General features: G+C 30.8%; 1 protein-coding gene across 3 annotated transcripts in view; it reads left to right on the top strand.

The window, feature by feature from the left end:
* Nucleotides 1-25,998, top strand: part of LOC118205799 (lysosomal alpha-glucosidase-like) — a 108,746-nt gene that overhangs the window by 60,058 nt on the left and 22,690 nt on the right. The window contains exons 12-15 of one of the 3 annotated variants that reach the window (XM_085817740.1): nt 4,561-4,709; nt 7,962-8,046; nt 8,157-8,338; nt 25,745-25,833. In XM_085817740.1, the coding sequence (XP_085673866.1) occupies nt 4,561-4,709; nt 7,962-8,046; nt 8,157-8,338; nt 25,745-25,833 (505 nt within the window). Of the gene's footprint in view, nt 1-4,560; nt 4,710-7,961; nt 8,047-8,156; nt 8,339-9,842; nt 9,991-11,973; nt 12,099-25,744; nt 25,834-25,998 lie in introns of those variants that run through there. The other 2 variants (XM_035378082.2, XM_035378081.2) reach the window with 2 other exon arrangements.

Here is a 25,998-nt window from a genome sequence, read left to right as displayed (position 1 = left end):
GTTCTTACTAATCCCATCTTACTAAATTTAAGCTCATGGTCTAAAGTTCAGAATCATTGAAGTTCCAATAATTCTAGATCTCAGAATTGTATAGTAAGATCCAATGAGGTTTTATTTATAACACTAGTTTATTTGCTTTACATTAATGGAGGGGAACAATCAAATGCATTTGAAACTATGATGCAAAATAAAAATCCAGATAGTTTAAGAACGATAGGGAAAGAATTTAGAATGACTCACTCTTTAGAATATAAAACCCATTTGAAAATATCATTACCCTCATAATGAAAATTAGCACTTTTAGTTAAATGGGATCTGCTTTTACGAATCACAGAAATTGTCCAAAGCTGAGCATTTCTACTGAATTTTAAGATTCTCAAATTTCCCCATAGAATGAAAAAAATTTTCAATGAGAAGTATTTTCTCTTTTGAATAAAAGTATATTTGCTTTTTAGACTGGTTAGGTTTTAATTTGTTTAATTACTGCAGAGCACACAAAGGCTATCTCCCTAAGGGCAGGGATGCCTTTATGGAGGGTTATTGTTATCGCAGAGCACACAAAGGCTATCTCCCTAAAGGCAAGGATGCCTTCATGGAGGGTTATCTAAGGGAATACACACAAGGAAAACCGTGAAGACACCCATGCAGCTAGGCTGTTTGCGAGGTTACAAACTTAGATTGAGCTACCAGTGTTCAGAGATTTTACCACTCAGCTGCTTGTGAGCTTGCTTTTTAGATAATTTAAACTATTATATTATAAATCTGACTTGTTTCATAATTTTGATGTGAGAATGTTGAGACAATGATTTAAATAACTGCTTCAACGAGTTATCAAAAAGTCTTATAACTACTATTGCTTTAAATTTTTATAATGTTCTTAAGTCTTTTCCCTTCCCATATTTAAAGTACGTACCTCAAGTTATTAATCAATATTATTAAAAGAGTACAAGTGTTTTAATATAATTTTTCTGTTGCAGAAAATTTTAGAAAAAAAAAAAAAAAAAATGTTGGGAAAATTAGTGATCTTGGAATAGCTGAATACAGTAGTCTTAATTTTCTATTAGCCTAGTTATGATTGAGTTAAAGCTGTTTTGTTTGCATATGCCATAAAGTTTCACTTTACTTCAAATCTATAATTCGAGAAAACTGAAGCTGCACCTTTACTTTGCAAACACTGAGAACTGGTTGTTTACCTTTAAGGGCTGCCTTTTTAATGGCATAAAATAGTTTTTTTCTTGCCAGTTTCAGAAACTGTTGTAACCACTTAAAATTGTGAAAAATTGTAATGACTGACAAAAACTAATGGTAACATATCAAATATTATATTAATTAGTAACAGTAAAAATATTTCTTCAATCAGCATGTAATCATGCTGATTAAAAAATTTAATTTTTCAAATAAATACAGAAATTAAGGCTAATCTTTGGAATATGGTAGCAGGTAGTTTGGCGACATTTTGGTAGGCGATAAAGATTACTACCTAGGACTTTGGAAATAATGTGAGAAGTACTCAGTTCCAATTACGCATTATTTTGTGTGAGGGAAATGAGAGATCATGAGATATGTCATGTGACATTTATGGACGAATTACAGTTCTTTAATCGGAAAAGGGGGAAAATTTGGAAAAATATCTGCAGTAATTTGTACCATTTTGTATTTAGCTTCATTGTGTGTTGTGTGAAAGAGTGTTGATTAATTTTTGGATCCCATGGAGCTATCTAAAGTGAATTTTAAAATTTTATTGCGTTTATCTGATAATCCAAAAGAATTGCTTGAATGGTGTAGGATTAATTGCGGATAAGTATGAATGTCCAACATGTGGGAATGAAATGAGATTGTGTGAAAGGAAGGATATTACAGATAAGTCTGAAGGGCGGTGCAAGAAATCTGGTGAAAATGGACATTTTGTGAAACGGAGTGTAAGGAAGGGTATGTGGTTTGCTGAAAGTCGTTTGAGTATGGGTGAAATTTTATTAATTTCTTATTACTGGGTGAATAGACTGCCAGTTGACTACTGGATTATTGAATCTATAAGAAAAGTTTATCTGCCATGCAATCAAGATTCTGAAGAAGATTATGTAAGTTAGTATTTTTAATCATTTGAGGATATTATTTTTATGCATGTAAGGAATAAATAAATGTAAGGAATAAATAAACGTAAGGAATAAATAAATTAATATGGTATTATTGTAAAATTGTTATTAGCAATGAATTAGTTTGAAGTAATTAGGATTGTAAGCTAATTTTTATTAATTTAATGTATGTGCTTATTTATATTTTAAGTAGTGTTTTTAATTTAATTATATTTTAATTTAATGATCATGATTTTGTGAGTTATATGTTTGTAGTATTTTGGAATACGTTTTGAGTAGAAGTAAATGTGCATGGAAAGAATTTAAATATTTAACACTAAGTATTTGGAACCATTTTTAATGTTTGCGTTATAAATTCGGTGGTGACGTTTATAATAGATAATTTAGAGGGAAAAGTTTTTGGATATTTTATTTATTTTATACGTGGAAATGTTCATATTTGGAAAGGGTATATAGTTTTTCGTTATTAGGTAATTTCATATATGTTCTTTTTAACGGGCTTAAAGATTCAGAAAATTGTCATGCATTTTCGTGAAAATTTTCTAATTTATGAGAAAAAAGGAGTGTACATGGATATGGTGAAGAGTGTGCGCAATACCATTTTTTCGCAATTCTGGGATTTTTTTTTAAGTAAAAATAAGTCGATGTGTACATGGTTTAATTATATTTTAATTAAATGATAGTTATTTTGTGAATTATATGTTTGTAGCAATTTGGAGTATGTTTCAGTAGAAGTAAATGTGCATGAAAATAATTTAAATATTTGACACTAAGTATTTGCAACCATTTTTAATGTTTGCGTTATAAATTTGGTGGTGACATTTATAATAGATAATTTAGAGGGAAAAGTTTTGGGATATTTTATTTATTTTATACGTGGAAATGTTCATCCTTGGAAAGGGTATATACTTTTTCGCGATCAGGTAATTTCATATGTGTGCTTTTTACCGAGTTTAAAGATTCACAAAATTTTCCTGCATTTTCGTGCAAATTTTTCTAATTTATGAGAAAAAAGCAGTGTACATGGATAAAGTCAAAAGTGTGCCCAATGTCATTTTTGTGCAATTCTGGGATGTTTTTTTAAGTAAAAATAAGTTGACTGTACATGGTTACTGTGCATGTGCAATTCTGAAAAACGCGGCAAGGAGTTTGCGATTCTGCACTTTTTCCCAATTTTGCAGTTAATATTTGTCATGGTTAAGCAGTTTTGTTCCATAAAATTTCTAGCATAAGTGTAATTCGGCTAGCAGATTGTTGGAAAAAGTGTTGAGTAAATAAAAAGAAAAGAAACATGTCTTTACTTCGTGAAGACAAAATGGAGCCGAAAAAAAAAAGTAGAAGGTTGCTGTAGCAGAGTTGGTCGCCAAATTTTCGCCAAAAAATCGCCAAGTTACCTTAATCCAAAGATTAACCGAAATTAAATTTATATGCAATTTTTCATTATGAAAAATATTTTAATAGAATAGTACAGAATTCTATTAAATTGCATTTATTAAATAAAGCATTATACATATTTGAATTTCTATACATATTTAAAAATAATTATTTTAATCAGCATATAATCCTAATAATGGAAAAAGAATAAATATATTCAATTTCTTTTATTTATCTCATCATATTTCTACAAAAATATGTAGTAAACATGGAATGTATTTAGAAATCTGTTTAGAAATATTTTAAATAAAAACTGTATGTTTATTAAAATTATCTGTTATTAAAACTACCTGTTTAGAAATATTTCAAAGTTCTTTGGTAGGACCAGTCAAACCACTGGTTTCATAGCATTTGGAAACCAAATACTGTGAAACCACCAATACCCTATTCTACAAGATATTAATTACTGTTATGTAACATTCAAATAAATATCATCCATTTCAGCCTATTACCTGCAGTAACGTTTTTCAATTTTAGTTATGTCATTAATTTTTGGCACTTACTACAACTGTTACAGCAGAAAATAGTTTTTGCCATATTGGTTTTAATTACTTCGGAAGAAAATCTCAACAGAAACTTGTAGGTCCTGCTCTGTATTTCAATGCTGTAATTTTAATATCAATATTTACATTGTCTGATGCAAATTTCAGAGGATTATGTAATCTGTGATCTGAGCAATTGGTTTTGATGATTTTATTTTATATTTCATTGAAGCAATTTATGTTCTAAATATTTTTTTCCTCCTAAAACTGAATTTGCATAATCAGCAACTGTAAGATAAAATGTGCCTAAAATCAAGCAAATAGTTTTTAGTACCTTACTTTTGAAAATTTATTGAATAGCTATTGAAAACTTGAGAATTTAAGGAAAATACATATGTGCTGTGTATTAGCTTTTCATTATAACTGATCCATTTAATTAATATAATTCCATTCATTCACTTACAGAGCTTTTGGCGTTTGTGATATGTAGATTATCTTAATCCAAAAAAATTCTGTTTAAAAAGCATATTGAATTTTTTGTGTTCTTTTAGGAGCAAGATCCAGCTGCAATGGGTGAAACAGTCTTAAAAACTGCTAAAGATTCATTACGTATTCGATATTATTTACTGCCATATTTATATACACTTTTCTACCAAAGTCATATTTTTGGAGATACTGTAATCCGTCCTTTGTTTTTTGAGTAAGTAATAAATAGTTTATTTAACATTGTTGAGATTAACTGTTTGTGTCCGACTAAAATTGCAAACATCATAAATGTGATGTTCTGTATTTCCCATATCTATTTAATATACTAAGTACGCAGTCATGAATCTGGTACTTTTAACTTCTGGCTGTAGACATGGCTGGGTGGATAAGGTAGGAATAAGATGTTGACAAAACTAATTTCAGTGATTTATCGTCTTTATTTTTAGGTGCATCAAAAATTATTTCTTTGGCAGACAAATTACTTTTTGAACATAGTTGAATACAAATAATTTTTACATATGCAGATAAAAAGCTACAATGTCATTTCAGGTAGGGAAGCATAAGCAGTGCTTATGTTTGCATGGCAGAAGGCTGGGAAACAAGAGAAGCATAGTCCTTGTGGCTCAGAATTTATACTTCATACGTGCAGAGAATATTCTAAGCTATGATTGGTCAATATTAGCTTTAGGTGGTGTTTTTTTTTTTTTTTTTTTTTTTTTTTTTTTTTTTTAAGCAGTGTTTATGTAATTTGGGAGAACAGGTGAATTTAGGGAGAGAGCACCAAATTTAGAATGTTAATTTTGAGGTTGTCAATTATTTTTTAAAGCAGCTACAGTATTTTCTTATATCTTACACACACACACATATATATATAAACCATATGTTAGCATAGAGCATGCGCTTTTAATAAAAAAAATGAGATCAAAAGTTATAGGTGTGCATTATACAGCATATATAAAAATGATTTTAAAATAAGGAGAAAATGAGCATACAAAAATTTGATTTCTACATCTACTTAAATGCTGCTACCAACAATTCTGGGGATTTTCTAGGACGATTTCACAACAATTTCTTCTAGGATAGGTCATTTTGTTACTCCTTCCCATAAAGCACATTCATTCTTTGTCATATTCAGAGACATATTCTAAATGTTAAGTTAAAATACAGCCCTCAAGGGAAGTATTTCAAGAGCTAAGTCAATGATTGATATATGACTTAATATTGTATGCAATGAAATCAACAAAAAGAGTCTGCAAATAATTTGAAGTTCACTGGGAGAAAGGAGATGTTTAAACTGCAATTTCCGGAACTGATTATCAACTATTTTGACTCATTTATGAATCATGAAATAAAAAAAAAATTTTAATATTGTAACAGCAATAATTTTGAAATTTACCAGAGAAATATATATATAGAACCTCAATCTATCATTTTAATAGTGATGATTGTATTGCATTTATTGTGTGCAATTTTGGGTATTAAATGAAATTATTTTTCACATTCATCATCTCTCATTTTATCACAATAATCATTTGATAATCACATTCCCAACATACCATTTCCCACATGCATCAATCAAGGGTAAAAAGAAATATTTTGAAACAAAGAACATATTTGTTAATCATCTCTTTCAACTGTAAATCTAGGAACTTGATAATGTAATAATGTTTAACACGTGTCCATTATCTCTGTATCCACATTTATAAGCATAATTTTCAAATGTTATTTCATTGCAATAAATTTATTAACACCTCAAAAGAAATATTTTCATGATGTTTATTATTGTCAACTTGAAGATTTTCTGTCCTTGTTAAAATATTATTTATAGCAAATTCAACAATTAAAAGTGAATTGTGTGATAATTTTTCAGATAAGAATGGAAAAAAATGCTACATTTACAATTCTAAAGATGTCACATAAGTCTTTATAGAAATATTTTTTAATCATTCGTAAAGTGCTGTCAAAAATTTAAATCAATCTAAAAGAATAATAGAAAATAGTATGAAGTCATCTGGTTCTGAACAAAAGAATCAGTCTTAAAACTTTTTATTCATGCTATGTAGACAGAAAAATGTAATCTTGTTTACTAAATATGAATGCATTATTCTGTTTGCAGTGACAAAAATAAAGAAGTTAAAAAGATGTATACATTTTATTATCCCTTTTCCCCAAAAAAATTGTTTTAAAAATTCATCCGTATTAACCTTTTAAAGGCTGATATTTCGTTAATCACTAAATTAACGGTTTATGTTATAACATCTTAGCTGCCAACTCCTGGTTTTACTGAGAAACTCCACTTTTTCATCACATCCTTCCATTAAATCACCAAATCTGTGGGTTTTTAATTTTTAGGCTTTGCTAAGGGAATTTTTTTCAGCAATAAATGAATTTTATTGAAGTAATGAAACTTAAATTGTATCAATCCCATTTCCCAACATGTAGTGATGATTTTCAGCATAGTTTTTCTTATTAAATTTCATTTAATCTGAACTGTCTTCTTCAACTGTAGACATTTGTAGAAGATTCAGTGAGTGTTTAATCAGTTAACATTTGTATTTAATTTTCTTTAACATCAGTATTTGATGTATTGTTGTATTTATGCACACAATAGTATACACATTAATTATTAATTTTAATTTCATCATATTAAAATATAATTTATAAATATTTTTCCTACTCCAGATTTTCCCCATAAAAAAGTGCAAAAAAAATTACTAATGAAATTAGCTTGTAAAGTCTATGTCTCTTTGGGAACATAAACTATAGAGTTTAAAAGGACTACTGAAGAGTTACCCTCAAGCCTCGTGAAACAAAACAGAAATCAGAAGGCCCTTTTATTCGAACACAACCTAACAATTTGACTCAACTTGAGTTTACATAAGTCAAGCATTTCTGGCTTAACAGAAATATGTAACAAATAGCAATTTCAAGGTGTGGTAGTTTAGCCTAACAGCTCACAGAATACTTTTAATGTTCGGGAAAGGCTCTGGTTTGTGGTAAACCTTGTAGTAAACTGGCGAGACGTCTTTCTACCTTAATCTGAATAAATGTTCACTATCTCATTTACATTCTGGCATGAAAAGTGTGGGTGAAAAGAGAGTAATAGGAAAGTTAAAACTTAAAATGAACAATTAGTTAAAAATAAATATATAAACCTCACAAGCTAAAGAACATAAAATCTAGATTATCTAACTAACTATTAATATATTTTGTGTCAGATTAATATTATAAATAGTCCACTAACCTAAATCCTTAGAAGTGAATTTAAAACAATTTGAAGTTCTTTTGAAATAGCTTCACTACACAATGCAGAAAACTCCTGGTTTTTGCACGAGAACCTCCTAGTTTTTCATATTTAAGTGTTGGCAACTTTTCAACCTTACATTTTTTTTTTTCATAAAATCATGACTTTCTTTCTTTCTTTCTTTCTTTTTTTTTTTTTTTTTTTTTTTTTTTTTTTTTTTAGATTTCCAGATGACAAGAAAACATATGCTATAGATGACCAGTTTCTTTGGGGATCAGCTTTGCTTATATTGCCTGCCCTATATCCGGTATTTCCTTATGTTTGAATGCTTTCTTGTTTTATGTAGTGGAATATTATATGATGGTTTTTGATACTTTTACTTATGGCCATGTATTTAGAAATAAATAATTTTTACAGAACGTTACCAAAATTGAACCTTATTTTCCAAGAGGCATATGGTATGATTTTTCTACTGGGGAAAAATATGATAGTAAAGGATCAACTTTTACTTTGGATGCCGCAATAACAAGTATAAATTTAGTTGTTAGAGGTGGCCATATCTTACCTTTGCAAGAGCCTAGTGAAACTACAACAGCAAGGTAATGTATGCTTTTCTGTTTTAAAAACATAAATATGTTTTTGTGTCTCATCGAGTTTTTTTTTGCATGCTTAGTTATAGAAAATTAGGACCTCTCTCCTTAGTGTTTTCTTTTTACAGGGCCAGTTGAGTTACCCTATTCTTTTTTTAACACAAAGGAATTTTATTACTGTTACTGTGAGGAGTGTTCAGGTATTCGAGAATTTGATGCAAGTAAATGTTAAATGAAATAATTAATAGAAGTGAGTTAATAGAACAACATAAAAATTTTGATTCTAAATATGCTTTAAAATTTACAAACATTCTGTAAACACAAGTCATACTGATTCTGCACTATGTACTGTAGTGCTACATAATTAGCATATGCAGATAAATGTTGCAGAAATAGTGCTTTCTGATTAGCTTGTAAAGTTCTATGGAGGAAAGAAAACTCAAGAAAAACATTTTAAATACAATAAAAATTTCTAAAATAAATAATATGTCTGTGCATAAGAATATTAATATATTTTTGCTTTAATGCTATGTCTTGTTGCAGTCATTAAATATGTATAAAATGGTTAAAACAAGTAAGAATTCTAAAACAAATGCAGAGGTGTACCTGAATTTTCATAAAAAGCATGCTGCTGAACACCAAAATTAAAAAAAAAAAAAAAATTACATTAATGAATAGAAGTTAGATGTATTTAAAAGTTGGCTACAGTTTTTATGCATTAATATATTTTTAACTGTTACATATAGCATTTAAAATAATGAAATGCGTGTAATAAAAATTTTTATTTCATCATGCTTAAGGTCTGAAGCTGAAATTTTTTCCACTAAAGTTTGCAAACAATTTATATGCTAGAACTGTTATTCAATTTTGCTTGGATTTGCATATCAAACTATATTATATTTCCAAGGGTAATTCAGTAAATAAATTATATTAATCAGTTATTAATTTATCTTATTGCAAAGAATAAGAAGGAAATTTCTCTGCATTCAGAAAGCTTCTAAATTTGGATTATTATTAAAATTAAGCTTTTTGCATATTTTCTTGAACATAATTATGGTCTCACAAAGCAAGTAACTGATTAAACATTTTTCACTGCACATTCTGTTTAGAGTGGGGGGGGGGCAAGGCTTTTATTTTTGTTTCCCTTGTGTGTTGTGTTTTTGTGGCTTGCGATTGTACTTTTTGATTGATATAAATTGAAAAATCACTTTTTTTATATGGTACTGATATGATTTTTTAACTGCAATTTATAAAATCACTCTAAGCAATGAAAAATATCCATTCTAAATTGTTCCTGCATTTTCTGTTCTTACTTAAATTTATCAGTTTTACGTAATTTTATCTTTTTGTGGAATCAGCCAGTTGATCAAGCCATGCTTATGAAGGCAGCTCTTGTTTATTGAATGCACATACATAATTTATCATTCAATTCAATATTTTGTTATCACATCTTTATATTCAGTTTTGCAGGTAGTTTCATTAGCTTATTTTACTGGAGATTTTTTGTTTCTAGCTTATATTTGAAGAGCTCTACACTTGTTTTAATATTACACCCAGGGCTTGATTTCTGAAATTCTGAAGTGTTGGAACTCTACAGAAAGTGACAAAACGGGAACAAGTATAAGTAAATATAATATTAAATAAAGCAATAAAGAATGGATATTTAAATGAAATATAAACTTATTATGTAAACTTATTAATAAATAAAGTTAATAATAACTGAGTAATGAATTATAAGATAAAAATTAAGTGAAATAATTAAACAAATGTAGCGTAAGTAAATTGACAATAATAAGACATTATATGGAGGATAAAATATATTTTCTTTTTCTCTGTCTCATTCATCCCCCCCAAATGGGGGGGATAAATATATTTACCGAAAATATATTTACTTCTTATGCATTTATTGGGATTAGTGGAATCAATCAGTCATTTAGCTGTCTTTTCACCAAAAACATTGTACAGGAGGTGCATTGTCAGCAAAAAACATTGTACCATAAGGAGTCATCTGATATTAGGGTTATGAGAAAGTGGAAGGGCACATATATAACCAAGCCTTACACAGAATTCAAACCCTCACCCTGCAGTTCAGATTAGTAATCAGTCTGTCACCTATTATACTGTCCAGAGGAATGACAAAGCAAGTGTAATGTTTTTACTCCCTTGTATGAAGCAAAGGAAGTATTTTAATCATGAAAAATTTTGGGTATCATTTTGGCATCATCATTTGGACTTTTGTAAAATCTGTCCATACGGGCAGAATAAAGGACTCTTGTTTCCAAAATGGATTCAGAAGGGATTTTTTCGTGATGTCTGTACCTATGTATGTATATCGCATAAATAAAAAACTATTAGCTCTTTATTGAAGTCAGCTGCACCAAGTGTATGTATTTTAAAACTTTACATAGACTTTGTTGGTTAAGGGAAAAGTAACTTTACAAGCATTATTACAAAAGGAAAAAGGTATCAGCTTTCCCGATGCATGATGCATCTTACTTGAGAAAAAAGCCGTCATTGTCCTGTGTGTCGATTCTCGTTTTGAATTATTCCATGCACATCAGAAGGAATTTAATTACCTACAGATAGTTATTGTCTAATTTTCTTTTACATTTTGTATTTGTAATTTTGTTTTTATGTGTATTGTATTTTTCTCATGCTTATAGTTATAATTTTAGTATTTCATGTGTTTCATTTATTTCTATTAATGTGATATTCTTTATAGTAATACATGTTAATAATTAAGTATGTAACTTCAAAAATTTAGGTTGTTATATTAAAATGCTGATTTTATATGAATTTTTTGTGTAAAAGTAGGCTTGACTTCTGAAATGCGTGTGGACCAGTGGCGACATTTCATTTCCAGGGGGTTCGTTCCGTGACTGCCCTTTGATCTGCGCATGCTGGTCCTTAATGTATATTACTTAGATTAAAAAAAAAATCAATAGCTTATTCACATTCTTGCAATGTGAAAGCTGAAAGTCATTTCAAAAACAAATCTGCTTCAGGTATCTTATAAAATCACAATAAGCTTAAGTTAGTTTTTAATGTTTTATATGAATGTTATTTTGCTTCATATTTTTACAGTTTTATAACAAAAGCCTGTATTATATTACTCATTCTTTAATTTTTTAATATTTAATTAAAAAGGTATATTTTCAGCGACTAAACTTGAATAGTACAGAACAGTTTTAAATCAAGGTATTTAGCCAAAATGAATATAATAATAATCTGAAATAAAAAATTCAAAAATCAGACTATAAAATTACAAATGATGAATGCATTTACATTTAAAATTTCATCAAAAGTATTTTTTACCCATGTCCCTTTGTGCTCAGAGCAAAGCAAACTAATCTGTCTCCAGCCAGTGAATCAGCACCACACTGCAAAATATACATATATGTGATGATCTCTGTAATGATGTAAGTTTTGGAGAGGAAGATGAAACCCAAATTGTGCTTGAATGATGGCCAAGAAGACTGTTATTAGAACTGGTGCGAAAATTGCAATTTACTTTTTGATTAAAACATCATTTTTATATTTAACAGGAATAACAATTTAGAAATATACTTCTGGTTAAAAACTAATACAACATTAGGGGGGCTAAATACGCCCCAGAATTTCAATATGCACTGTTTGCATTTTAGATAATGAAGAAGATGGCAAAGCAAGACACGTGGGTTACTCAGGCAACAGCAAGCACGAAAAAGCAATATGTATTCATTTCGATCCTGTTTATAATGGGAAAGTCATTGTGTTAGTTGTGAGCAGTGATTAGACTACAGATGTCATAGTGCAGAGAAATTTTAAGGAAAAATGTTGTGTAACATGCAACAGAATGACACAGTAAAGAATATCCTTTCAAATAGAGATGTGTTTTACTAAAATTTGTGAATCTGAAGATCTCTTGCCAAATGATTTCAATTAAGTTTAATAATTTTATTTCATATTTTATATTTTAGGAATATGTAAAAGGTAAAGTATAATTTAAATTAGCAATAGCTCTTTAATGTTTAATTTGGTATTCCCCCCCTCTTTTCTAAAAATAATAATCTTTTTCTTTGTTGCATCATTTCAAGACTAAGCTGTATCCTACGACTTTTACATAACACTGATGATGTAAACGGAATTGAAACTCATACAGTCAATAATAATTTTACAACAGTATTGATTGTCCAATAAAATGTATGGAGAACCAAAACTAGCTGTTGTTGTTCTCATGTCCATGGATTAACAGTGCGAAGATGATATGATTTAAAACACGATTCCAACCTCCCCAAAAGTCTGGATGACTGTGGCCACTAGTTCTGGTGTCATAGGTCCGTACATGATTTTCTGCAGTGGATCAATGAGCGATAACATTCTGAGTTTTAATATATTTTCGGCGAAAGCTGAGCATTCAAAAATATGTCTTGATGTGAGCTCGACTTCAGGCAGTTTTTACAGTTAATCTATGATCTTGATTTGTCCTGATGAATTTTCATGTTCTTATAGTGATTTGTTCTTAATCTAGTTGTTGTGGATGTTATGTTTTGAGGGCAATTGAAGCCTATGGTAAGTGTCTTCTTAAAAGTATGAGTTGGAAGTCTATATCTGGCTACTGGATTTGTGTCATTGAGTGTGATGGAGATATTGTTCAAGGTCTCTGATTTCTTTTGCCAAAGAGTTAGCACACTTATTTTCCTCAATGTTTACATGTGCAGAAATTGCTTGTAGCTCACAGGATTTTTCCCTGCTGTGCAACCACTCTAGTAGGAAATTAATAGCTGAGGTGATGTTAGCATTTCCATTTTTAATAGCTTTCAAGGCTGATTTGGAATCTTAAAAGATAATCAAACCCTCTGTGGAGTATATGGCTTGCAAGTAGCCAGGTGTTGCATAATCGAGAAAATATTGTTAAGAATTTTATTATTACTATTTTTTATTATTATTGTCTATTTTTCAAAAGTGTGTTTTTGTTTTATTATTGTGTGAAGTTGTAACTATATGTCTTTTCTTGTGTGGCAACAACGCTTCTGTAATTCTTCAATTTGAACTTTTGGATGTGTGCCAAGTTTGATGGCGTAATGCTCTGGTGAGAGCGTCGATTGATTGTGTAGATGAAACATGTTGTTTCAGAACGTTATTTCTTTAAAATATGTAAAATAAATGTTTTGTTTTCTGAACTCGGATTATGCAAACGTTATTTAGTTTCAACATAAAAGTTTGGCGTCCGTTTGACAGGACGTTTGTGTGATTTCGAGTAGTTTTGATTTAGGCGTTTTGTTAAAATGGAGTTGTTAAAGGCAAAACGTAAAAGTGAACGTACTTCGTTTACGTTAACTACGAAGATTGTGGAAGAAGAATTGCCTACTTGTACGGATCCTGAGAGATTGCAAGTGTTGTTGGGGCAACTAATTGACAAATTTGAACGCTTGGACAGTACTCAAAGCAGTGTTTTAGAACAAACCAAGGAAGCGGATTTCGAGAATGAATTTAATACGGCTGAAGGATACAGAGATTCCTTTATAGCTTTAAAGGTGAAACTTCAGAATAAAATTGGACAATTGAATTCGATGAATGTTACTACAGATATTGCTTCAGTTTCGATTTCGGATCCTAAAGAAAATAAAAACAGGAAGTTCAAACTTCCTAAACTTGAACTGAAAAAATTTTCTGGAGATGCAAGAGAATTTTTAGGCTTTTGGAGCCAATTCTCCAAAATTCATGAAGATGCGGATATTGTGCCGGAAGATAAATTTTTGTACTTAGTGCAAAGTGCAGTACCTGGCTCAAAGGCAGCTCAACTTTTGAACAGTTTTCCTGTTACCGCCGCGAATTATCCTAAAGCTATCGAGCAGCTGAAAGAAAGATTTGGTAGAGAAGACCTTCTGGTGCAGATCTATGTAAGAGATTTGCTTGGGCTTGTTACAAAGAATGCTACAACAGGCAGAACGGCGTCGGACTTAGGAGTACTTTATGATAGTATAGAAAGTAAATTACGAGCGCTGGAAAGCTTAGGACGCACCAAGGAAAAGTTTGCTGATTTCTTGGGACCTTTAGTGGAGTCATGCCTACCTGAGAATACTCTGCGTGCCTGGGAGCGGAGTCGAACTTCTGAACAGACACAGGAAAAGAGTTCTGAAAGAACGCTTGAAAAACTAATGTGTTTTTTAAGGCATGAAGTAGAATCGGAAGAAATGATTAGATTAGCACAATCAGGATTTACTCATTCTGTTAAGCGTCTTAATAAAAATGTTATTTCAGGTAATTCAGATTTAGCAACAGCTGCCGCGCTGGTAAGTACAAATGAAACCAGTAAAGGTAAGCAAAATGTTTGTATATTTTGTGGTAAGCCTCATATGAGTGCTAAGTGTTTTAAAGCTGAAAATATGAGCTTAAATGAAAAGAGGCAACTTGTACAAAAGAAAGGTGTTTGTTTTTCATGTTTAAGAATTGGCCATTTAAAAAACCAATGTAAAGCCAATATTAAATGCCCCATTTGCAGTTGTGATCATATAAAATTTATGTGTCCTCAGAATGTTAGTTCTGTAAAACAAAATGACTCTAAGTTGGATGTTTCCCTTTCTAATAACAGTAAGAGCGAGAAAGTTTATTTGCAAACTTTATGTGTTCTAATTAAAGTTAAAGATCGAGAGAGAAAAATTAGAATTCTCTTGGATTCGGGATCCCAACGATCATACGTTGGGGAGAAAATTATGAAGCGAATGAAGGCTGATCCTATTCGACAGGAGAAAGTAATTCATGGTTTGTTTGGGGGGAGGGAAACTGCGCCTGTAACCCATTCTGTTTTTGCTATTGACATAAGCAGTTTAGATAACACTTTTAGGTGTTGTTTTGAAGCTTTTTCTGAAAAAAAGATATGTGGATTTGTTCCAACAATCAAAAATGCTGAGATTATAGAGGAATTGAAAAGCAGGAAAATTGAGGTCAGTGACACATTTTGCGAGGAAAGTGAAATTGATTTATTGATAGGTGCAGATGTCATTGGTAAACTGTTAACTGACGAATACCTAGAATTACCCTCTGGTTTAATTGCAGTCAAAACAAAACTGGGTTGGACGGTTATGGGTAAAGAAAATGATACTGTCAGGGATAATGCCCTAATAAGTCTTTCCTTACATGTAAATAATGCTTCTTTGAAATCTTTATGGGAGCTTGAAGTTTTGGGTATTTCCGACCCGACGGAAAATAGTAAAACGAAAAATCTTCATTGCGACTACGAGATTGATTTTCAGAATAAATTATCTATTCGGCCCGATGGTAGATATGAATTAGAATTACTCTGGAAATGCGAATCTACCAATTTATCAGATAATAAAAGCATTGCTTTGACACGTCATCAAAAAATGATAAAGAGGGCAAAAGAAAATAATTCTTTGAAGGAATATCAAGAAGTGTTTAGAGAGTGGGAAAATTTAAATATTATAGAAAAGGTTCCGGAAAAGGAATTAAACAATAAATGCCACTTTTTACCACACAGACCGGTTATTAAGATGAATAGTGAAAGCACTAAGGTAAGACCCGTTTTTGATGCTTCATCTTGTGAAAAGGGAAAACCATCTTTGAATCAGTGTTTATTGAAAGGACCTAATTTAATAGAATTAGTCCCTGATATTTTAGACAGAATTAGATTTTTTCCTATTGGTCTGAGTGCAGACATAGAGAAAGCATTCTTGCAGTTAGGAATTTCTCCGAAGGATAGAGATTACTTGCGATTTTTCTATCCAAGTGATGAGGGAGAAATAGTGTATAGGCACTGCAGAGTAGTTTTTGGGGTTTCCTGCAGCCCTTATCTACTAGGTGCGTCTATTAAATATCTCTTGAATAATTGTCCATCTGACTTTTTAGATGTGGCTGACAAATTAAAAATTTCGTTCTATGTAGATAATTGTATTACGGGTGTTTACAATATTGAGGAACAAGAGGATTTAATTCAAAAGGCTAAAAGTCTTATGTCGAGAGGCAGATTTAATTTAAGGGGATGGGAGAGCAATGTTGCTTCCAAATATATTACAAAACATTCTGGGGACACACCTCTTTTAGGAATATTGTGGAATTTAGACAATGATACTTTAAGGTGTAATATAAATGTAAATATGATAACTTGTGATACTAAGGTAACTAAGAGACTGATTCTGTCTATTGTACAATCAATTTTTGATCCAATTGGAATACTTGCACCAATAACTTTGCTTCCAAAACTTTTGTTACAAGAAACATGGAAGTTGAAATTTTCTTGGGACGAGGTATTGCCTCATGATTTTGTAAGTAAATTTTTTGTGTGGTTATCTGATATACTTTTGTTGAAAAATGTGGCAATACCCCGATTCATTGGAACCTTTGCAACAGTTGAATTGCATGTATTTGTCGATGCCTGCAAATATGCTTATGCAGGATGTATTTTCGCGAGAAGTGTTGATTCATGCAGTGTAAAAATTACTCTCTTAAGAGCAAAATCTAGAGTAGCTCCTATTAAGAATTTGACGATTCCTAGATTGGAATTAATGTCCTGTTGCATTGGATCCCGATTATTATATTCTGTTTGTAAAGCTCTTAATGATTTTGATATAAATGTAACTTTATGGTGTGATTCCACAGTCGCATTATGGTGGATCAGAAATCCTGGTAATTGGTCAAACTTTGTAAGCAATCGTGTTAAAGAAATTACTAAGTTGACAAAACCTGAATCATGGAGGCATGTGCCTGGTAATATGAACCCAGCAGATGTGTTATCTCGAGGTTGCTCTGCTAAACAAATGATTAACTCGGAGTGGTTTAAGGGACCTTTCTGGCTAAGAGAAAGCCCTGAATTTTGGCCTACCAATATTGTTTGTCAGCCGAGCGAAGCTGACTTGGAAAAGAGGAAGGTAAAACTTATTAATGTTAACTTTTCAGAGGATACCACTCCTTGGTATGCAGAAAGAGTTTCTGATTATGAAAAAATGATTCGTGTAACCGGTTGGGTGTTACGTTTTATTTCTAACTGTAGGAAGAAGTCAAATTTGTGTAAAGAATCTAAACTAACTGTTGCTGAAATCATAAATTCCGAAAAAGTTTTGATTCGGTTGGTTCAAAGCTCAAATTTCCCTGACATCGGAGCTCTTAATCCACTTGATGTATTCATTGATAATGAAAAAATTATAAGAGTTAAAACTAGAATATTGGAACGCAAAGACAATTCTGAATTTTTAACACCAATTTTGTTACCGAGTAAATGTATCTTTACTACATTGTTAATTGAGTCAGTTCATAAGAAACATTGTCATGCTGGAACTCAAATGCTTCAATCTATTTTAAGAAAAAGATTCTGGATACTAAAACAACGTAAAACTGTGCGTAATGTGTTAAAAGGGTGTGTAATATGTCAACGATATAAAGCGAAACCGATGTCTTGCGAAGTGACTCCTCTTCCTGAAGATCGCGTAGGAGATTATAGGGCTTTTGAAATTTTGGGAGTAGATTTAGCTGGCCCATTGTTTTTGAAAAACGGTAAGAAGGTTTGGATGGCACTCTTCACATGCGCTGTGTACAGAGCAATCCATCTAGAACTGGTGACTTCGTTATCAACAGAATCTTTTCTTTTGGCTTTAAGACGATTCATAGCCAGACGTGGCAGACCACGAACCATTTATTCTGACAATGGGACTAACTTCCGAGGAACGTATAACGAAATGTCTAAACTTAACTGGGACATAATAGAGAATGAGGCAAAAATAAAGAGAATAGTATGGAAATTCAATCCACCAACAGCCTCCTGGTGGGGAGGTTGGTGGGAACGGCTAGTTCGCATGGTTAAAGAACTTTTAAGACGTTCTTTGGGAAAATCGGTTTTATCTTATGAAGAACTGGAAACCTTAATTTGCGATTGTGAGTCGGTAATTAATTCTCGACCTTTAACATATATTTCGGAGAACTCTGAAGATGCTATCCCTTTAACTCCGTCAATGTTTTTAATTGAAAATTGTACTTCGAATGTAGCAGATATAGATAAAATTGACTCTCAGCATTTTTTGAGAAGAATTAAATACCGCACAAAACTTCTTAAAGATTTAAGGAACCGTTTCCGAAAAGAATATTTGGGGCAATTAATAATGAAACAACCACAAAATAAAGTAACCCGGTTGCCTAAAATTGGGGAGATAGTCTTAATAGGCGATGATTTCAAAAAACGCTTGTATTGGCCTTTGGGTAAAATTATAGAGAAAATTCCTGGTCGGGATGGCAAAGTTCGAACAGTTAAACTAAAAACTCAGAATGGGATTTTCATAAGGCCCGTTCAGCGTATTTATCCACTAGAGGTACAACTAAGTGAAAATTATTTAGTTGAAGAGCCTAACGTTAACGACGATAAGAAAAACGATCAGACTGACGTACAGCATATAAAACAGAAATTTACGTCGTCAGGACGGCTTGTTAAGAAGCCTAATGTACTAGACCTTTTTAATAGGATAACATATGTTTTTGAGTCGTTTGCCACTGACTCAAAAAGGGGGGAGGATGTTGCATAATCGAGAAAATATTGTTAAGAATTTTATTATTACTATTTTTTATTATTATTGTCTATTTTTCAAAAGTGTGTTTTTGTTTTATTATTGTGTGAAGTTGTAACTATATGTCTTTTCTTGTGTGGCAACAACGCTTCTGTAATTCTTCAATTTGAACTTTTGGATGTGTGCCAAGTTTGATGGCGTAATGCTCTGGTGAGAGCGTCGATTGATTGTGTAGATGAAACATGTTGTTTCAGAACGTTATTTCTTTAAAATATGTAAAATAAATGTTTTGTTTTCTGAACTCGGATTATGCAAACGTTATTTAGTTTCAACACCAGGTATACAGCGAGCGCCTCCTTGATTGCTACAAGCTCATTAGTGTTTGTGCATATGTATATTACCATCTGAAAGTACCAAAAATAATGAATTAAAAACTTTTGAATAAACTTCTGAATTACAATTTCATCCTGAATACAACTACATTTAAACTTAGCTGACTGCTGCTTGCTTCTCTCTTCTTCCTGCAAAGCTGTAAAAAATGTAAACGTTTCAAAATAGGTACAAATATTGTGCCAAGTTGTTTGTGGCTGCAACATGTTTTTTTAAAATAAAGACAAAAAGTTAATCTGCTTTGGCTGCCCAATGTTACTAAGAGCTTTTATTACATACGCACATATATATAATTATTAAAAAAGTAGGAAATAGTCGGAGCTCAAATGCAAGTTTACAATTTTTTTCCTATGAAGGACACTTTATTTTTAATTTTTTATTTTATTATGCTTTCAGTATTGTATTAATATTTGTAATTTTTACTTGTACTACCTTTGGGTATGACTTTCTTCGAGATACAAAATGGTTAGGACCTTCGTAGGAAAGAAATTGTAAACTTGCATTTAAGCTCCGACTATTTCCTATTCTTTTAATTATTTTATTATTTCGAATCTGCAGCCATTGCGCAGATCATCTCTCAGTTTTTTAAACTTTGTTTTAGAAATCTTTTAAGAAAGCTTTGTCTACTGTGTTTTGAGTTTTATATATATATATACACACACACACACTCACACACCATCTTACCTACCTGGATAAGCTCTGTTTCTTTTTTCTTATATGTTGCTAAATTGTGCAATTTTTATTTTCCATTAAAAGTGATTGAATTATATTCCACTTAAACTTCTAAAACCGGGCCGAAATTCTCATAATATAGCCTTCAGACCGGCGCGATCCGAAACAGTTTTGCCCCCTCTTTGACATTTTCCTAATGAGAAAAGTAGTTAGTTCCCCTCCGTGGATGAAGTAAAATTTACATGTTTGTCGGACGCTTACGTCCCATAGTAGAGGGGTTGCTAGATTTGCAATTTTTTCGATGATTATTTTGCTTTCATTTAAACGAAGTTCTAAATAAATAGTGCATAAATAAATATGCAGTACTGGATGCATATCCAGTGCACACTTTATTTAGAACAAAATGTATGCAATGTTTATATTTCACTCACTATTTCTAATCAATATCGTAAATAATTTGTAAATTTTTTAACTTTGTTTTCACTCTTCATTTATATTCGCGTATTTTCGTATTAGAAATTAGAAAGCGAGAACAAAATTTAACAAAATATAGCAAATACGGACTAGATTTGTAAGTCTGCAGGCTGGAATGCGATTTTTAATAACATATTTTCATTAATAAAATAATGGTAATGACTAATTTAATGAAATAATAATAATAATATTTATTACCATTAGAGGATTAGAATGAGATTCAATACAATTAGATTTTGAGATGAACTTACAGCAATAATAAAGCTTTACATAACAATAACAGAGATTTAAATCTGCTTTTTTCGATAATTTTGTTATTATAATATAAAAATCAAAATCCGAGATGCATTGGTTGCGTTTAATCATTTAACTTAAACAAATATTACATCGGACTATCAGGCAAAGAAGGTATATCTTTAATGAGAATTTTTCTTTGTAAATTTGGCTTTTGTTTATGTTAGCAGAGAAAAAAAATCCGTGACTTGTACATGCAATCATCAAAAGAATTTTGAGAACAGTTTTAAATGTTCATGAAGAATTAATTATACGTCAGTTTCTTTCCATAGGTAGAAATTTCGTCTAAAACTATCGTTATATCCAAAAGTTGAAGTCTATTTCATTTTCAACGAATATTCTATTTGCACATAATATATTTTCTAATTTATTTTAGAAAGAGTAATCTTTCACGTTTTCAAAAGAATAAGGAAATATTCGGTGTAGATACCATGTAGTAAATTTGTTTTTTATATTTCTTCCAGTAATGAAAACGATTACACTGCAATATTTTCAAAGCAAAATTAAGAAAACCGTTTACGCCAAATTTTGCATAAAGTATCTTCTCGTGTATATTTTTATTTAAAGTGTGGAATTTTCTCTTTGAAAATATCAAAAATCATGAAGAGCAAAATTAATTCATGAGAAATAACTTTGAAATGCAATAATTCCATTGTAATATGACATAGTGGATAAAAGTCCAATACAGTTTATTTATTCACAAATAATCCCCCTCATATGCGTAATTTATATACTGCCGATTGAGAAATATAGGTTAGTAAATTAAACCGGTTATTTCAATACTTTTCCTTTATCAATATTTTTACGGGCTCTTTAGTAGAGCGGTAAAGGTGGTTGAACACTTGTAGCTCGCCTGGGTTTGAATCCCGGATAAATAGTTGGATTCACAGTTTTTGTGTAATGTAAATGCAAGCCAGCTTCTCTTAGAAAGTCCTCTGCGAAGGCATAACTCCCCTTATACAGGTAATTGTTGTGTGCTTTGATGTAATTCAGTAAGCGAACAAAATTAATCCAATCAATACCGAAGAACGGGTTGATTACATGTGGAGTTTTCCACCAGGAACGTAAATGTGAGCAATTTTCTCGTAAAAAGGTTTACACGAAAGCATCCATCCCCTTAAGCAGATAGCGTTCGTGTGCTTTTCCGTAATCCAATCCTAATTTTCATACATTTAATAGTAAGTTGACATACACTTTATTACAGACAAAATAACAACCTTTTTTAAAGATATTTTTTATCAACTTGTCTGAATTCCCTTTATCTCTTGAGTAGTATAAGAATTTCAGCAAATAAAACTGGCCGAAATTTTATAAAATGTAACTGATGTTTTGATTCAATTTAGAAGTAACGTGAGCTTTACTGATATTTAAATACTTTTTGGCAGATCTCATCCTAAAAGAGGGTCTAAAGATAAATTGATTTTATTTAATTTACAATCAATGAAAATCATTGAAAGTAATCACTGAATGAATAAAAATTACAAAAACTATTATGCATACAATTGTCTCTTATTTATCTCCTGATAAATCAGACAAAATTGCCTGCATAATAGAAGCACTTTGAAAGAGTTAACAGTTCTTAAGGGTTTTATGCACTCCACAAAAATATGTCAAAATAAAATATTATTATTCATAAGTATGAAAAGGAAGTAAACAATAAAAGCGGTTTTACCTATTTTCTAGAAGGGCATTAAATCTAAAATATTAATCTATTCTTATTTGTTACGATTAAAAAACATTAAATATGGTAAGCTTAAAGAGCTTGCAAAATCGCTGACGTTTTAATCATAGCAAAAGTCAGTACTAAAAAAATTAGTATTAAAATTATGAGACAGATTGAGAAAGAGATGGCCTCTATTTAATTTTCAAGTATATTGGTGCAAGACGAAACCTGCGGTTTTTGCCAAAATGTAGCTAAACTGATAAGAAGAGGGAAATAATGCGTAGCCAGCGGCTACTCTGAGCAGCGACAATGGACCACCCAAAGATCTACAGATAGGCGATTCTCTAAAATGGGGAGGGCATGGATGGTACGACAGTTGTACCGATGCCGGCGTCTGAGAAAGTCATTCTCCTTGTACAACTGCTGTACCAGCCGGCTTCGAGAGGTTAAGGTGTTTATGCCTTTAGTTGATCTGCATGAAATAGTTGTAGAATTATCTGCATTTTAAAAGTTAAGCCTAATGTCTCATAGTAGTATAGTAAATTAAGTTAGTTGGTTCACCAACTTCAGCGTTGTTCTAACCAATGGGACCAGAAATTCACTATGTTTTAGGTTTTTTGTATTTTACAAATTTTAGTAAAGATGTTTTGATCTTTTTTTGTTTGTTTGTTTGTTTGCATTCTATTTAAAGACATTCTGATCAAATTAATATAGCTGATAATAATTCCTCTAAGTTTTCCCATCTATTTTGGTCTTCCAAGGGAAATTGAGTCATTCATTTTATATCTATTACCAATATTTGTTTTACTAATTGCTAAATGAAATGTGGCATTAATGCCATTTTCTTCTAATATTGCAATTCTGTTGTACGACAGTTTGTCTTATTTGAAGCGCCAACGCACTCTGGCTAGAATTACGATTTCACTAAAAAAATTGAGAAATACTGGAACCACACTTTGGCTGAATTCAAGCTTTAATCAAAATGAATTTCTTTATGTCTTAAAATAGATATTAACAACACTGAAATTGTAAAATTCATAATTTACAACTGACCATGGGAAAAGAAAACCTTTCTTTAGCATCATAAACTGACGTTTCCCAAATTTTTTTCAAGTGAAGACAGCTTTTATAAATTGGAATGTTTTGCAGACTACCTTATTCATGTTCCTTTCTAAATAAATTTTTTAACATCTGTTACTACCAGTACACTTAAATATTTCAAATGATGAATAAAATTCCGTTTAATTTTATTGCGGTATTAATCGGTTAAGTTAATGAAAGAAAAGTTATATTTGTTTCTTATAATTCAAGGCTACTGGAGTTTGAGTGATCTTTATCTTATTAATTAAAAATGAAAGAAATGTTGGTACTCACATTAATGCATGGATGAACTTGTCAATTCTTGCACAGCTGTTCTATTTTGAATGTATGCTGGTAAGTCTGAGATTGGCACATACATTTAATCGATTTGGGTCCTCGTTTTTATTTGAGTTAATGAAAGCCTCTTTTTCCACAGATGCATAGAAGGAAATGAATTGTAAGTTTTAGAATGAAATTTTTCAATTTATCTGTTTTTACTGGTAATGAGGTCCAGAAATTAACCATACCTGTTACTTGGAATTTCATTTTAAGTTCGTTTATGGAGTTCAACCAACTGTTCTCTTTCATTCAATGACAGCTTATTATTTACAAAATTGCAATGGAAAGGATCAAGAATGCATGAAAATTCATTATATTTGGCCACTTAAAAAATAAATTTCAAACTCTAACCCCAGAGTTTTGAAATGTGAACATAAATCATTACAAAATTCTTTTGCAATAATGATATAATTTTCTTCTTTAAAGAAGAATTCTAAGGTCGGAAAATGGTATACAATTTCTCTGTATACAATAAACTCGCAAACTCAACTGTATACAATAAACTTGCAAACCAAATTCCTTTCTTTTAATTTCTCATGGCAAGTGAGAACAATCAAGAAGTTACCTTGTAGACAGACATTTAGTTATTTAGTTTTGAGAATACATCGTAAAGATATGCCAGTATACTCTGCCCCACATGATATCAGCAAGGTATGTTGTAAAATTTTGTTACTTTCTTTTACAAATAGCGCAGCATTTTTGTAAATGTAAGAAGACCACAAGGGTAGGCTTCAAAGACCACTTGTGGTTTGCAGTCCATAGTTTGAGAAACACTGTCATAAACTATTAACTAGCTATTTTCTTCTTCCATTATGTTGTTTGAAATATGTCTCATGTTTTTATCTTTGTATTTATTGTACATGCTTTTAAGTTTTATCATTTTAAATTAATTTTTATTTTTCAGAAAACAATCTAAAAATCAGTTGAATTTAACTCTTTCAACACCCTTCTGTTTCATGCACAGTCATGCTTCAAATTTCTAACAAGGATGCCACACTTAATATAACAGGTTTAATACTTTATAATATGGAACTTTTTTGAAAGAAGCCCAAAAATAAGGATAAACCCATTTTAAATTAGACAATCTAAACTTTCAAGCAGTAAACTCACTTTTGCATATTAATAATAATAATAATAATACCTAAATTGTAATAATAAATTATTCCAAATTCAGCTGCTGCAATAAGGAGACTGCATGCAGAAAGAGGACAATTCATCCACTGTTTCATGTTGTGGAAGGAAAGGAGGGAAAAGCTTTTTCTTTTTATTTGCCTGTGTGAAAAACATTATTTTATTAACGATGCTGATACTTGGACAAAATGCTGAGGCAGAAACAGAGAAGGCATTATTTCAATGCAATTCATGCATTGGAATAATTCATTGATCATGCAATTCATGTTAATTTAAATTTCTATTTCTAATAAAATTCGTGATTCACTGCAAAGCTGTATGCTGGAAATAATTAATAAGGATTTTATTATACAACTGAATTAAAAAAACAATAATTTCTTTTTCACAATTACAGATTTATAGGCATGTATTGCATACCTTGAGACCTTAAACAAGTACTATTAAATAAACTTAAATTTTATTTTTATTTATGTATTTATTGTTAATGTTATGATGTTCTAATTAAAAATAATAGTAAATTAGTGTATTACTCTAATCGAAATTATCTGAGATCTAACCTTATGTTGCAGTCTGCATTTTTCCTTAAAAATTACTCTAATGGAAAGGGGGGGTTCCTGAAAGTTCTTACCATCAGATAATTTTGTTAGGAACATTCTTAAATTTAAAGATATAATCTTTTTTTTTTTTTTTTTTTTTTTTTTTTTGTGTGTGTGTGTGTGTGTGTGTGTGTGTGTGTGTGATATAATTAAATTTTAAGAACCTATTTCCTTAATTTTTTGTTTAAGAAAAATACATGGATTTTCGGATTTTCATTACTTTGAATTTAACATTTATTTAATTTTTGAAATTCTGGTTTTTAAAAATGTTTTTATAAATTTATAGCCGTAAAAATGCATTTGATTTATTTGTTGCATTGGATGAAAAGAATGAAGCATTTGGAGAACTGTACTGGGATGATGGTGATTCATTAGGTAAATGAAATCATTCTTTTGTTGTAAAAATTCATGTATTGTATCATGTAAAGTATTGACAATTTTGTACAGTAAAATCTTTTTAAGGTCAATACCCTCAATGCAAGATGAATCTAATATTTTCTGGAGATGGTTATTTCAGAGGATACGATAATTAATGATGTT

This window comes from Stegodyphus dumicola, chromosome 5 (assembly GCF_044657685.1).
Source record: "Stegodyphus dumicola isolate Sdum_Otavi_A_Nest chromosome 5, ASM4465768v1".
NCBI classification, from domain to species: domain Eukaryota; kingdom Metazoa; phylum Arthropoda; class Arachnida; order Araneae; family Eresidae; genus Stegodyphus; species Stegodyphus dumicola.
Note: the sequence above shows the minus strand (reverse complement) of the source record. Positions and strands in the feature narration are given on the sequence as shown.